At 43.7% G+C, this 15,133-nt stretch overlaps 1 protein-coding gene across 1 annotated transcript in view; it reads right to left on the bottom strand.

Moving 5' to 3' along the window:
• LRRC40 (leucine rich repeat containing 40) overlaps positions 1 to 12,895 on the bottom strand; it is a 39,422-nt gene extending 26,527 nt beyond the window's left edge. The window contains exons 1-8 of the mRNA XM_077824977.1: positions 12,745 to 12,895; positions 11,450 to 11,631; positions 8,521 to 8,594; positions 6,489 to 6,618; positions 5,688 to 5,811; positions 4,689 to 4,831; positions 3,099 to 3,271; positions 2,655 to 2,745 (exon numbers count right to left, since the gene is read on the bottom strand). Of these exons, the coding sequence (XP_077681103.1) occupies positions 2,655 to 2,745; positions 3,099 to 3,271; positions 4,689 to 4,831; positions 5,688 to 5,811; positions 6,489 to 6,618; positions 8,521 to 8,594; positions 11,450 to 11,631; positions 12,745 to 12,895 (1,068 nt within the window). The remainder of the gene's footprint in view (positions 1 to 2,654; positions 2,746 to 3,098; positions 3,272 to 4,688; positions 4,832 to 5,687; positions 5,812 to 6,488; positions 6,619 to 8,520; positions 8,595 to 11,449; positions 11,632 to 12,744) is intronic.
• Positions 12,896 to 15,133: the final 2,238 nt, after the last annotated feature.

The raw sequence follows: 15,133 nt of genomic DNA, 5'->3' as shown, positions 1-15,133 counted from the left end.
TGAAGTCTCCCATGAGAACCAGGGCATGCGATTTAGTAACTTCTACGAGTTGCCGGAAGAAACTTAATCCAGAGACTCTCAGGTTTTTCTGCAGTTTCATACTTGAGCTCTGAGCAGTCATACGGATCTCTTACATACATTGCAACCCCCCCACCTTTTCTGCCCTGCCTGTCCTTCCTGAACAGCTTATATCCATCCATGACAGTACTCCAGTCATGTGCGTTATCCCATCAAGTCTCTGTTATTCCAATCACATCAAAATTCCTTGACTGTGCCAGGACTTCCAGTTCTCCCTGCTTGTTTCCCAGGCTTCTTGCATTTGTGTATAGGCTCTTGAGATAACCTGCTGATCGCCCCTCTTTCTCAGTATGAGGCAGGAGCCCTCCCCTCTCATGCGCTCCTGCTTGTGCTTCCTCCCGGCATCCCACTTCCCCACTTACCTCAGGGCTTTGGTCTGAGGGCAGTGCGTCTGGCATGCTTTCAAAACACACATAATGGGCAGATGTGTTTCAATCCTCAGGGACAACACCTCAGCAATGTTTTAGATCAACAAACAGGAGGGTGCTTGCTCCTCTCCCCTGTGCCGAGAAGCCCTTGCACTGTGGGACTTCTGCATAGAGCACTCGATCCACCTGCAGGCTTCATACCTCCCAGGGGTGCGAAACACACTGGCGGACAATCTCAGCCGGACCTTCAGTGGCCACGAGTGGTCCCTTCGGCCAGACGTGGTGAGCTCAATCTTCCGGTTCTGGGGCTCTCCCCAGATAGACCTTTTCGCCACTCCGGGCAACAGGAAATGTCAGACATTCTGTTCTCTTGGGAGCCACAGCTCAGGGTCCATCGGGGACGCCTTCCTTCTCTCATGGGAGGGCTGCCTGCTATATGCTTTCCCACCCATTCCCCTAGCCCACAGGGTGCTCCTCAAGATCTGCAGGGAGCTGGCCCGAGTCATACTAATAGCGTCGGCGTAGCCGCGTCAGCAGTGGTTCACCTCGCTTCTGGAAATGTCCATAGTGGCCCCACTCACCTTACCACTGGTCCCCGACCTGATCACACAGGACCAGGGCCGACTCCGGCACCCTAATCTGGAGTCGCTCAACCTTATGGCCTGGATGCTCCATGGCTAAGTGCCACAGAGCTGTCTTGTTCGGATCAGGTCAGACAAGTCCTCCTGGGTAGTAGAAAGCCCTCCACCAGGGCTACTTACCTGGCCAAGTGGAAAAGGTTTTCCATCTGGGTGGAGCAACATAGTCAGTCGCCGCTCCTCACCTCCATACCGTTTATACTGGACTACCTCCTTCATCTAAAGCATCAAGACTTGTCCTGGTCATCAATAAGGGTCCACTTTTTGGCCGATATCTCCACCTTCCATCTGGGCTCAGATGGTCTCTCAGTCTTTGCAAACCCTATGGTCAGTCGTTTTCTCAAGGGTTTGGACAGGCTCTTCCCACACACGCGTCAGCCTGTCCCTGCCTTGGACCTCAATTTAGTCCTCTCCAGGCTTACAGGCCCGCCATTTGAACCTCTGGCCACCTGCTCTCTGTTATATCTTTCATTCAAGGTCGCGTTCCTCATGGCAATTTACCTCGACTCAACGGGTTTCTGAGCCCAGGGCCCTCACATCTGAGCCCCCTTACACAGTTTTTCATAAGGATAAGCTCCAGCTCAGGCCTCATCCGGTTTTTCTCCCGAAGGTCGTCTCCCATTTTCACATGACCCAGGACATCTTCCTCCCAGTGTTTTATCCCAAGCCACGCTCCTCCGATAGGGAGCGTACGCTGCACTCACTGGACATGCGTAGGGCCTTAGCCTTCTACAAAGAGAGAACTAAGTTGTTCCGGAAGTCCGTCCAACTCTTTGTAGCCATGGCGGACAGAATGAAGGGCCTCGCAGTATCCTCTCAATGTACATCGTCATGGATAACGTCCTGCATTAGGGAGTGCTATACCCTGGAAAAGGAGCCCACTCCACAAATAACCGCTCACTCTACCAGGGCCCAGGCCTCCTCTGCGGCGTTCCTGGCACAAGTCCCTATTCAGGAAATTTGCAGGGCAGCCATGTGGTCCTCAATACATACATTTACATCGCACTATGCACAACAGTCCAGGGATGATGTGGTTTTTGGACAAGCCGTGCTCTTTTCTGTGGATAACTCTGACCCCACCTACTGAGCTCTAGCTTGTGAATCACCTGCTTGGAATGGAAAATCACTCAAAGAAAAAACGGTTACTCACTTTCTCGTAACTGTTGTTCTTCGAGATGTGTTGTTCATGTTCATTCCAATACCCACCCTCCTACCTCTCTGTTGGAATAGTCGGCAAAAAGAAACTGAAGGGGTGTGGGGGTCGGTGGGGCCCGAAATTGGGTGCCGTGAAGGCGCCACTCCAGGGGGCGCCCAGGCTGACCCTACGGACGCTGCTAGGGGAAAAATCTTCAAGTGGGTGTGTGCGCGCTGCGTGCACGCCAGCCGGGAATGGACATACACTACACATCTCGAAGAACAACAGTTACGAGAAAGTGAGTAACTGTTTTTTACACAAGCAACCGTAATTGTGCCATTCCCAAACTTTTGAGAGCTTGCCTTTGTAATTTTAATAAAGTCCTGTAACACAATTTGATATATCAAGCTGTATCTGATTCCTAAGTATACTTACCTGTAACATGTCTCTTCGAATAGTTCTCAAAGGATTTCCCTCTAGTGCCAGGAGTTTCAACTGAGGAAGATTCCCCAGAGCACAAGGCAAGCTGCAAATAGAAGTAGCTCATTTCAGAGAGTGACTTCAACAAAACTAGAATATGATTTGCACCAGTCAGTCAGATCACCCACTATTCTGAATCTTAGATACACAAGGATATCACATGTAAGAAAGAAGATGTAGTGGAATGAAAAGCACAAAAGGTAAAGTGAATTAGAAGAACCCGCTCACGGTTCAATTTTATTTTATAACTGAATCATTTAGTTGTTTTACAAAAATACTGAAGCACAATATAAGTTTATAACTACAAAATTATTAGAATAATAATTCACTGCTTCAAACAATGAAGACTGATTTAATTAGTTATGCCTCACCACAGATTCATGTGGTTTTTAATCTTACCTACTGATATCATTGTTGGTTAAGTCAAGTCGCTCCAACCCCTGAAGCAGAGTAATTTCATCAGGCAGTGATTTTAGCTTGTTATCTCTAAGCTCTAACACACAGAGAGAATTCAGATGCTTAAGATGCTCTGCACTTAACACTTCAATCTGATTTTCACCAACATGTAACTCCTGTTGAAGCAGAGATCAGCAAAATTATATTTCTGTGGCAAAATGTAATTTACTCATCTCAATTCTGACACTGCACCCCCATTTTTGGTTGTCCAACTTGACAAAGTGAAGGGGATAATGTTCATAATTACAAGTCACTTCTGAAAATCTTGGCCTTAAGAACCTAACTGCAGGAACTCACATTTGAAAATGTTAGCCTTAAATCCTTTTTGTCCTTAAAGCTCTGTTGCTTATCCCATTTCTGAAGTGTTTGTTATTGAAAAGTAACAACACTATCATTGTTATAGATACCACAGATAATTCATTTAAAATAAAAATAGAACATGGCCTAATTACTAAAGAGGAGAATTTTTTTTTCATTTCCTTCACAGCCCTTTCCCTACCAAAGACACTTACACTAAACTGATGATCAATATTAAAAAGTTATGGGACTAATTGTAAATAAAGCAGATATGCTCTCAAAGCATACATGTCTCAAAGCATGGGAGGAAGAGAAGTATGTAGAAAAGAAAGGGGGTAGGCTCCCTTGTAGGCTGCCCACTTACATACAGAAGACATCTTTCATCATCAAAATATTTAAGAAACTTCAATATAGACTTAGAAACAACATCACAATAAGTATTCTATAGTCTGTCACACAGCTAATATGCAAAATCCTGCATCATCAAGTATTAAGAATTCTGGTCACAAACTAACATTTGGGTATAGGGTTTGTATGTTTTGAAAGACTATATATCTTCCTTGCAACAAAAAGCTAGGAATAGCAATAACTTCCTTTCCCGTAAAGCTGGATCTTTGGACATCATAGCACGTTGATCTAGGTAGATTTTGTTATAGGTTCACACTATATGACTCTGTGTATGTCTATGAGACTCACAGAATGAAACAAAAGTAGGCCTTGCGATGTAATGGGATTCATAGGTTTTGTCTTCTGCAGTTCTCAAATCACAAAACAAATGTGAATAGAATTTACAGTCTATACATGGAGAGATGTGCTTCTGATATCAGCTTTCAGAATACCTTTACTCAAGACAGGTCCATCTTTGTGTTAGGTACAGTTCAGACGGACAGCCCATCATTTTACAAAATGCTTGGAATAACAAAGCATTTCTAGAGACTAGTATAAATCATATATCTACTGTATATTATTACATTCAGTTTTTTCAGTCATTCCCCTTAATCCAAATTTGTATTTTCCCAAATTTAAAGATAGTTATAAATTTGTCTTCCAGTTTAAGTTTAACTATGCAACTGTTACTACTGTACACACTGGTAACAATTCTGTGCCTAGCATTATAGGTTAAGCTAATGTTTAAAGTAATTTGTGATAATTTACATGTTCACAACAGCAAAGCAAGGTTAAGAAAAAAAATTTACTCCAACACATTTAGATTACAAAAGCTGTAACAAAACTTACCTTCAGTAACTTGAATGATGGAAATTCTGGTAAGTACTGTAATTTATTTTTTCTTAGATAAAGCTGTTCTAAAGATGCCATGCTGGCCAATTCAGAAGGTATGGTTTCCAACTGGTTTTTAGTACAATCCAGTTGTTTTAACCCTAGAGAAATAATTTCAGTGGTGAAAAACTGAAATATCAAAAAATTCTAAAACTTACTTTTACTAGAGAGACAGATGGCACACAGAAATATGCTTTTCTAAAATAAGCTTTGTGTGGCAGCTGCCAATTTCAGAAATACCTACACCTTCAGTGTTTGCAAAAGCTTTCTGTTTGTCTAATTATAAACGGACTTCAAAGATTTTCAGAGTACTCTATCCACATTGAATATTAAGTATTCAATGACAATGCAGAGAGTTGGCCACATGGTAGGCCTTGTTTGGGGGCTCAGATTGGAAGTGGTATGGCAGGAGCACAAATCGGTCTACACACACTTTAACTTAATCAGTTTAGAAACTAACAGTCTACCATCAGTACACAATCTGGTCCTCTTTATCTGCTACAGCAATTACGGTCCATGTTTAGCTTAAATGGCTATTAAGGCTGATGACTGAAGATGATTCAAAGATTAAAGCTGAACTTTTACAAGTAATCCATTTATACTTTCTCCAGCTCTAATTTCACCACCTCCTTTATGCGCTTGGTTTTCCATAGAGCATATGCCATAAGGAAAAGGCTCATCTGTTATATAATCTTAACAAGAACACTAGCCTCTAAGCAGAACAAGGTTTATCCTTGCTCTTCTTTGAATACTCCTCACATTCTATCAAGAAATGCCAGCTATCGGAAACCTGAAGTTTTATACCCAGGAAAACCAGCGAGCTAGGACTTATTTCAGCCAATACCTCTCATTATACCTATTTATTCAGCTGCAATAAAAATGCAAGCAACATCTTTCGAGATAAGAGACTATAGATTCATTGTAAGACATTTAAAACGCTGTGGGAAACTAGTTTACTTTTCATTGCGCTGATTTCTGCTGGCAGGCTCCTCAGTTGGTTATGGGCCAAATTGAGTCGCACCAACCTGGTTAGGAAAGCAAAACTGGATGGAACGGTTGCAAGTTGGTTGTTGGAAAGATCCTGGGCAGGGGGAAAAAAGAAAAAGAACTGAGAAATGGTAGACAAAATGGCTTTGAAGAGTGTTTAGAAACAGCCCATGTGCAAAGTTAATCACTGAGAGAGAACATCAAATGTAGTTGGGTAGCATGTTTGGGAGTTTCCTCGTTTAGGGACAAGAGCAGACGACATGGTTCTCCAGCAGTGGTGAGAGTAGCGTCAACGACAGTAGTTTTTCTATCCCATGCTTCAAACATCCTTACATTTTGTTGGCTTTTCTTTAACTGCTGCCATGTATTGATAGATTATTTTATTGAGCTGTCCATGACGACAACAGGGGTGGGATATTCAAAAGTGCATAAGTGACTTAGGAGCCCAGCTCCCTTTGACTTTTTGCCGCACATTTGAAAGACTTTGGAAAGGGTTTAATAGTAACTTCAAGATAATAAACTTTCCTTCTATTGTCTTAAGCTAAGTGTGATGCTGCAAAAAGCTCAAATATTTGGCAAACTAAAGAACACGGTTTCAATCAGACAGTGTAACATCCAACATCCAGAAATCATTAGAATATTTTAAAATACTTATGAAGTGGGTGTAGGTGGTAGCCCTGCCAAAGATAGGCTTTTTGAATTGTTACTAGCAAAGTGCAGATAAACCAGCTAACCAAGAAAAAAAATCCATTAGAAAAACATGCAACTTACTAACTCTTCTAAACTGATAAGCTGTCCAAACCCATCTGGTAAATGACTCAACTCATTGTGTTGGAGAAGCAGGCTCTTCAACTGACTCAGCTGTGTCAGCTCTTCTGGAACATTTTTCAGCTTGTTGTGACTAGTAATAAAATGATAAATGTAAAGGGATACATCAGTATGAACCTGTTCTAAACTCAACTGTTCGTGAAATATTTCTGTTTCACTCAGCATTGTGCAAGACAGGGTTAAGGTAGTAGTGCAAATGTAAATGGATATAAATATTAAGCAGCTTTTTACTGGTTAGTTTTCTAGGTTGTCCTCTGTTTATTTGCCCAAGACTTTAAACCTCCATCTGAAGTTACGCTTCAGCTGAATCTTGCCTAGTTGCTATTCTATCAGACAGCATCTTAAACAAAGAAAATTGTACCTATATTTTTCAGACCACAAATCTGAAGGTTCATATGGTAAGAACCACTTTTCAGCATGAATATGCTTTTAAAATTTCATTGTCAAACACATTCCATATGAAGAGTATTTTTTATCCTTTAAACTGAAGCTGTTAGACATCTTCCTTTGAAGAATTCATAGATGAAAACCTAAAAACTACCACAAGACTGAGGAAAGGCCTTTCCTGATCACATCAAAACTCAAATATTGAGGTTTTCAGTGTTTTAAATTTGTTCATGAAGTACAAAGACAAATTCTGTCAATAAAGAGCCAAAAAAGAGCATAAAGGCTTGTGGAGCTGCCTTGCAAGTCTCGGATCTGACTCAAAGCTCATTGAAGTCAATGGACAGACTTCAGTTCACTTCAGTGTGCTTCAGATCAAGTGCCTAATCACCAGAAAGCAATGCACCCTGCTATATATAGTAACTTAGGCCAAGACTTTTAGATGTAGTGAAGGAATTGAATCCCCAACTCTCATTGACTTTTAATGAGTTAAGAGAGTTGGGTGAGTAGCTCCCTTTGCACTTTTGAAAAATTCCATCCTTAGTGCCCGGAATCTTTAACATCCTTATTTGTCACGTGATAGGAAGAGTAACAACATATAGTGTACATTTATCAGGAAATCAAACTGAAGTTTTATGACATCAAAAATATTTAAAGGTACAGACAACATATGTTTTCTGTGAGCAGTGACATCTCCAAGACTCAGGCTCCCACTTTTTCACTGAGTGTGTTTAACTACAAATAATGTTGGCCTTCTTCATGAAAGGAGTGCTTTCCGTCTGTCTTTAGGGCTGCCTTGCTAGAATTCTATTCACTCACTAGTCCCAGAAGATATTGGGGGGGGAGAATGCCAGCCCACAGACCTCAACAGACAAATGGGATGTCATTACATTTTTCATTTATCAGGCAATTAAATGAGTAGATTCTGTATCTGAGCTGGTAAATTTTCACAACAATTTTACATGACTCATGTGAGCATGTTCAGATCACTGTTTTCTCCAAGCATCCTTACATGTGTCAAGTGTCAGCGGTGGGATCACATTTCAGATAAAAATATGACTTAGTCACAACACTTCTAAGAACTGAAACCTGAGAGATCCAGGGTCTTGGGTCTGACACAGATGTACACTTACACAAGTAAGGATTAACGTCACTGGGCTAAAAGCTCTGAAAATTAGCTGGAAGTACGGTGTATAGAAAAAACAATGAACACAATCATTGACCAATAACAGTTAAAAAAGTGACAAATCAAGGCCTCAATCATGCAAGTAGAACCATGAAGGCAGATCCCAATGCCTGTGCAATGTGTCTGCCTAGACACAGCAATTTGTCTGCATGATTCTCTTTGCACAATCAAGAACCAAAATGGGACTCTGTCATTTTATGAATTTTACACTAAAATACCAAACTGAAAGCCTGACTACACTCACAAAGTTCTCCCCTCACTGCTACAACCACATTTAACAACACTGAACATAGTGCTGGTTTAGAGAGCTTTTCTTAAATTACAGTCAGACAATTTTAGAAGATTTTAAGGTTCTCAAACACTCGACACATATTTACTGTATTCAGAGTTGTAAAACATATTTACCTGATATTAAGCTTCTGAAGATTTTCCAAAAATCCTATAGCAGAAGGAATAGATGTCAGCTGATTATCATGTACCTAGAAACAAAAAGGTTTTTAGAGGTGTAACTGCTTGTCAATACCCTTTTTTTATATATAGCCAAGAAACAAACTATTCTATGTGTATACAAAAGAAAATTTTGTACAAGAGCCTTGACAAGTGCCAATTGTCAGGATATTCTCATTACTAATAGAACACTACAGAGTTACCAGTCTCATAAAAGCTTCACTCAGTTGACAGGAAAAGCTGTGAGCAGCATAGGTGAGAGATGAACTAAAAAGGATGGGGGAGAGTGAAAAAAATCAGCCTCCCTCCAGTGGGGTACAGGGGAGGCCCGCCCGCCCGCCCTCCCACCGCAGGACAGGCAGTAAAGCTCTGCTTTTTTCCCCCAGCAGACAGGAGGAAAAGGCAGAGGAGAATTTACCGGACACTTTGAAATCAAGATGAAAGACATTTCTCTACTGGGAAGTCCAGTTCTCTTCTTCCCAGCTGCTTGATGGGGGCAATTCTCACCCGAAGTGCTATAGCTGAATCCTTTGATTTGAGATTTCTCCAACTTCACACAGACACACACTTCTGATCTTCTGTATCTACCTCTGGCTGTATCTAAGTTTTTCCAAGTTCTAAGTACATCTATTCCTTAATTTTTCACTCCTTCAGGAATCCTCCAAGAACCCGATTCAAATGCCCTTATTCGCCAGCTACCATCCACAAAAGGGGAGTGCCTGGGCAACCTTCCCTCCAAGAAAGAAGAAACAACTCTCTCCCAAATCAACCAGTACCACTGTTTAGCTCGTTAAGGGCATCAGAGTATGCTTCCATGCCGACAGGATCTGAGCACATTGCCTCTGCAGCACTCCAGGTGCCAAACCCACAAGATATTACAGTGTTATTGCAGTGCTCTTGTGATATACTAGAAACCTGAGGTACTGAGATACAATCGCGCTGCATCCGAGAGTGCTAAAGGAGTTGGTGGATGTGATTGCAGAGCCATTGGCCATTATCTTTGAAAACTCATGGCGATCGGGGGAAGTCCCAGACGACTAGAAAAAGTGCCCATCTTTAAAAAAGGGAAGGAGGAGGATCCTGGGAACTACAGGCCAGTCAGCCTTACCTCAGTCCCTGGAAAAATCATGGAGCAGGTCCTCAAGGAATCAATTCTGAAGCACTTAGAGGAAAGCAAAGTGATCAGGAACAGTCAGCATAGATTCACCAAGGGCAAGTCATGCCTGACTAAACTAATTGCCTTCTATGACGAGATAACTGGTTCTGTGGATGAGGGGAAAGCAGTGGACGTGTTGTTCCTTGACTTTAGCAAAGCTTTTGACACTGTCTCCCATAGTATTCTTGCCAGCGAGTTAAAGTATGGGCTGGATGAACGGACTATAAGGTGGATAGAAAGTTGGCTAGATTGTCGGGCTCAACGGGTAGTGATCAATGGCTCCATGTCTAGTTGTCAGCCGGTATCAAGTGGAGTGCCCCAAGGGTCAGTGCTTGGGCCAGTTTTGTTCAATATCTTCATAAATGATCTGGAGGATGGTGTGGATAGCACCCTCAGCAAGTTTGCAGATGACACTAAACTGGGAGAAGAGGTAGATACACTGGAGGGTAGGGATAGGATACAGAGGGCCCTAGACAAATTAGAGGATTGGGCCAAAAGAAATCTGATGAGGTTCAACAAGGTCAAGTGCAGAGTCCTGCACTTAGGACGGAAGAATCCCATGCACCGCTACAGACTAGGGACCAAATGGCTCGGCAGCAGTTCTGCAGAAAAGGACCTAGGGGTTACAGTGGACGAGAAGCTGGATATGAGTCAACAGTGTGCCCTTGTTGCCAAGAAGGCCAATGGCATTTTGGGATGTATAAGTAGGGGCATTGCCAGCAGATCGAGGGACATGATCGTTCCCCTCTATTCGACACTGGTGAGGCCTCATCTGGAGTAGTGTGTCCAGTTTTGGGCCCCACACTACAAGAAGGATGTGGAAAAATTGGAAAGAGTCCAGAGGAGGGCAACAAAAATGATTAGGGGACTGGAACACATGACTGATGAGGAGAGGCTGAGGGAACTGGGATTGTTTAGTCTGCGGAAGAGAAGAATGAGGGGGGATTTGATAGCTGCTTTCAACTACCTGAAAGGGGGTTCCAAACAGGATGGCTCTAGACCGTTCTCGGTGGTAGCTGATGACAGAACAAGGAGTAATGGTCTCAAGTTGCAGTGGGGGAGATTTAGGTTGGATATTAGGAAAAACTTTTTCACTAGGAGGGTGGTGAAACACTGGAATGTGTTACCTAGGGAGGTGGTGGAATCTCCTTCCTCAGAAGTTTTTAAGGTCAGGCTTGACAAAGCCCTGGCTGGAATGATTTAATTGGGGATTGGTCCTGCTTTGAGCAGGGGGTTGGACTAGATGACCTCCTGAGGTCCCTTCCAACCCTGATATTCTAGGATTCTGTGGTGGCTAAATAAATACCTAGAGAGTTTGTGGGGAAGGGGTGTAGACAAGGGACTCAAAATTCTATTTTGGGTCCTGAAGATCCCCCAGGTGCCTTTTCTCCTCAAAGACACTATCTAGGCAAATCTTCATCAAGGAGGAGACTGGACTTTTGTCCTCACAGGCAAGATATTTAATAATTGTCCATTATGGAGTATCTGGGACCTTCCTGTGAAAAATTTGGTTCTGGCCACTGTCAAAAACAGGATACTAGATTAGATGCACCATTAATCGGATATGTTACAACAATTCCTACATTTCCCTAGGAACACATCAATACCACTTTAATACACCCAGCATTTAATACAAGAGAGGGGAACTTGAGACCTCTGTGAGGAAATCTAGTCCTTCCCCCGCCCTTCCAGAATGCAAACACAATCTGATAACAGGTGCTCTTTACTTACATCCAGTACAGTGAGAGCAGGCAAAAGTCTGACATCCTCAGAAAGACACTGCAGTTTGTTTGAGGCTAAGATGAGTTTGGTCAGATCTGTTTGCTCCCACCAGCGATCAGCAGCACCAAAAGACAGATTTTGATGGGCTTCCTCCGGAATATCCAAATTTATTCGCCACACATTCGCAGGTACTACACACATAAAAAAGTGGCATATTTGTACAATAAATGTCTCCAATATTTAACATTAGGCTTTTACTGTCACTGTGATTATCCAAAGGTGTTTAATAACTTTATTCTTCATAGAGCTGGTTAGAACATTTGTCCAAATGAAATGGACAAAAAATTGACTACTTTCACTAGTATTTCCCCGCTATTTTCTGATCAGCACTCATTCTTAACCAAAGTACTTATGTAATCATAAATTGTAGCTAACCAGCTAAATTGGCTAAGCATCATGGAGAGTGTGAGGAGGATGGCATCAGATCCTCATAACTGAAAGGGCTTGAAAAAGGCATTTACAATTCTGGGAATCTAGAGGATCCCCAGCTGCTCCTTAATAGTCAGCTGCCACTGCTTGTCTAAAGGACTTTTTTTAATAACCTGTGCTTGGTTGCAACAGCCACATCCTTTTCTTTTGGCTTTGGACCTTGCCAGTGGCATTTATGCCTTTGTAACATCCAGATTTGAGTATTATAATGCGCTATCCCTCAGGACTGTTCAGAAGCTTCAGCTAGAGCAGAATCCATCAGCTCGCTTATTGCTAAGGTTAGCCTTATACAAAGAGAGCCCATCACACCTATGACCTACAGACCACAATGGCTTCCAATGCATTCCCAAGCCCTATGTGACTGGGATCCTAGCTTTCAGAAGCCTTTCTGCATAAGCTGCCTACCAGTTGGGATCTACCAGCCTTAGCAAAAAGGGGAGCCCTTTTTAACATACCAGCCCAGGCCCCCACATGAACAGATAAAAGAAACATGTAGCATCACATCTTCAAAGCACAGTGTCCTCCCTGAGTTATTCAGAGCCCGCAAGGGGGACAGCCTGGCCCTAGTGTGAAGCACTCGCCCTGAGTCCCGTGGCGGGGCCTCCGCACTGGAGCAGCCGGTCCAGCCCTGGGGCACCCACCTACCCAGCCCGGAGAGGCGGGTGCCCCAGTCAGCATGTTTGCCCCTGGGGGAAAGGCAGGGCCCGGCCCCGGCCCCGGCGCACAAAGGGGGGGGATGCACCGGTCTCCTTCACGCCTTCGGGAGAGAGCAGGCCCCCCACACCTGCCGCGGAGCCCCAGGCTGTCGCTCTCACCCTCACTCAGGCCGCGGCCTGCCAGGTTTAACTGGCCGCTCTTCCTGGCCGCTCTGATCAGCCCCTGCGGCACCGCGGGCCCCGGCTCCCCCGCATCCCGCCTGAAGCCGACGCGAGAATCTCCCGCTCCCCCTCGGCGTGCCGCCGCCATGTCCCCAGAAAGCGCCAAGGCGCGGTGCGGCGCGGCCCGCCCCGCCTCCCCCCGACACCGTCAGCCCGCCCCACTAGCCAGGGAAGCAGGCGGAGCCAGCCACGGCCTCCGCGTTCAGCGCTGCCGGGTGCGGTACGGTAGGGGAAGTCACCGCCTGCCCTGGGATGCCTCTGGCGCTCCACCCCCAACGTGGGCCCCTCTGCCCCAATGACCCCTTCAGGCCCTGTCCGCCACCTCAGTAAGTGAGACTGGGAAATCGGTCCCCATTCTCCCTTGCTGGCTACCATACACTCGCCCCCCATACGTCTCCTTGTGTCTGTGGTGGTGTGGTTTGTCATCCTGTGTTAAAGGGGGACCTAGCAATGCCAACCACGATGTATGGGTCAGTGACCACAGCCGTCCGGTGTTTGTAAACATTAACCCCACGGAGTATTGTTCCATTTATCGAAATATCTCAGTCCCTTCTTGAATCTTGCTCGAGCCCTTCCTTACTGATATGTAAGCCAGAGAGGCTCCAGGTTAACTTTTAGACCCCAGGCTGAGTGAATTTGCAGGGCTGGCAGTTAGAAAAACCATCTTGTAAACTGAACGGATTGGACTGGAGTCATCCTGAGAAAATAAACCCAGAACCCCCACAACGTTCTCCCACAAAGTAACTTTTCAGAGTAGACTCACACTTTAAAACCTTGTGATTGTTTTGTTAAAACCTAGTTCACTCAAACTTCTGACAAACACCTGGGAGAAAAGCTTTGCAAAAGATTCACCTAATTTCAAATGTAGGGCTGAGCGTGCGCCTGCTCCCTCCAGAGAAGCCCTGTTTTTCCCAGAAGACCCCATGGATAATAGGAGAGCTAATATATTTATATTATGCTAGAGAGGCCAGGCAAGTGAAGGACATGATATGTAATCAGACCATTTAAAACTTTGCTCATAAGTTATTTTGTAAACTATTTAACAAATACTTTGGAGAAAAACTCTTTGTTGAACATTCAGCATGTCTGCATCTTCAGCTAAAGATGGAGAAAGACCCCAATCCCCTCCGTTATCCAGGAGTCCTCAAATGAAAACAGGGGAGATTTGCCATTCCTGTCATTTCTAAGAAAAAGCAAGCAGAAAAAAAACCCATTTCAAAACTTCTTTATACACAATAAACAAACACAAAGGGCACTAAACAAGATTTGTTTTCTTTTACAGGTCACATTTAATGTGGTCAGTATGTGGAATTGTCTTGTTTTAAAATAATATACACCGATGCTTTTGCTATCAAACATATTTGGGGGAGATTAATGGTGGACAACTCTCCTCCACCAAGACAATACAATTGTGGTAGGAAGGCTGTTCTTCCCCCAGCCACATCCCTTCTAACCCTTGATGTTTCTCTATAACAGACATTCATCCTCTATTCATTTTCACCTCTTCCCTCACCTGCTTCCTGAAGACATCTGTCCTGAGCATGCATGCTGTATTTCCCATTTCTCAAACCCCAATCCTTGCTGTGAGGGACTCCCTCCCGCCCGCTTCATGCACACTCTCCTCCCTGAGACAATGGTCTCTTTCACATAATTCCCCCCCCACACACACACACATACTTCTTCTTCCTCCCCTTCTCCTCCTTGATGAAGCAAAGAAATGTCTCATGCCTGGTTTCCAATCCCATTTCCTCAAAGAGGAAAGATGGATGTTTCTTATAGCACGGTCTTTCTCTCATTCTAGGTCCCCTGAAAAAAATGGAAAGAGATAGGCTCCCCACATCCTTTTCTCCCACCACAAATTGGAATTCCATAACTGATTCTACTGTACTGGTGGTGGAATCGCCTTCCTTTGAAGTTTTTAAGATCAGGCTTGACAAAGCCCTGGCTGGGATGATTTAGTTGGAGATTGGTCCTGCTTTGAGTAGGGGGTTGGACTAGATGACCTCCTGAGGTCCCTTCCAACCCTGATATTCTAAGATTCTAACTGACCTAAGAAGGTATTAATTATGATTATACATATTATTCAACTACCCAGACATCTGTTTGAAAAATAATACAGCAGGGCACAGATTATCCAACAAATTATTTGAATATATTGGAGACAGTGTTTTATTTCAGAAGTTTAAATGATCTGGACAAACTGGAGAAATGGTCTGAAGTAAATAGGATGAACTTCAATGAGGACAAATGCAAAGTACTCCACTTGGAAGGAATAATCAGTTGCACACATACAAAATGGGAAATGACTACCTAGGAAGGAGTACTG

Source organism: Eretmochelys imbricata, chromosome 8 (assembly GCF_965152235.1).
Source record: "Eretmochelys imbricata isolate rEreImb1 chromosome 8, rEreImb1.hap1, whole genome shotgun sequence".
Taxonomy (NCBI): domain Eukaryota; kingdom Metazoa; phylum Chordata; order Testudines; family Cheloniidae; genus Eretmochelys; species Eretmochelys imbricata.
Note: the sequence above shows the minus strand (reverse complement) of the source record. Positions and strands in the feature narration are given on the sequence as shown.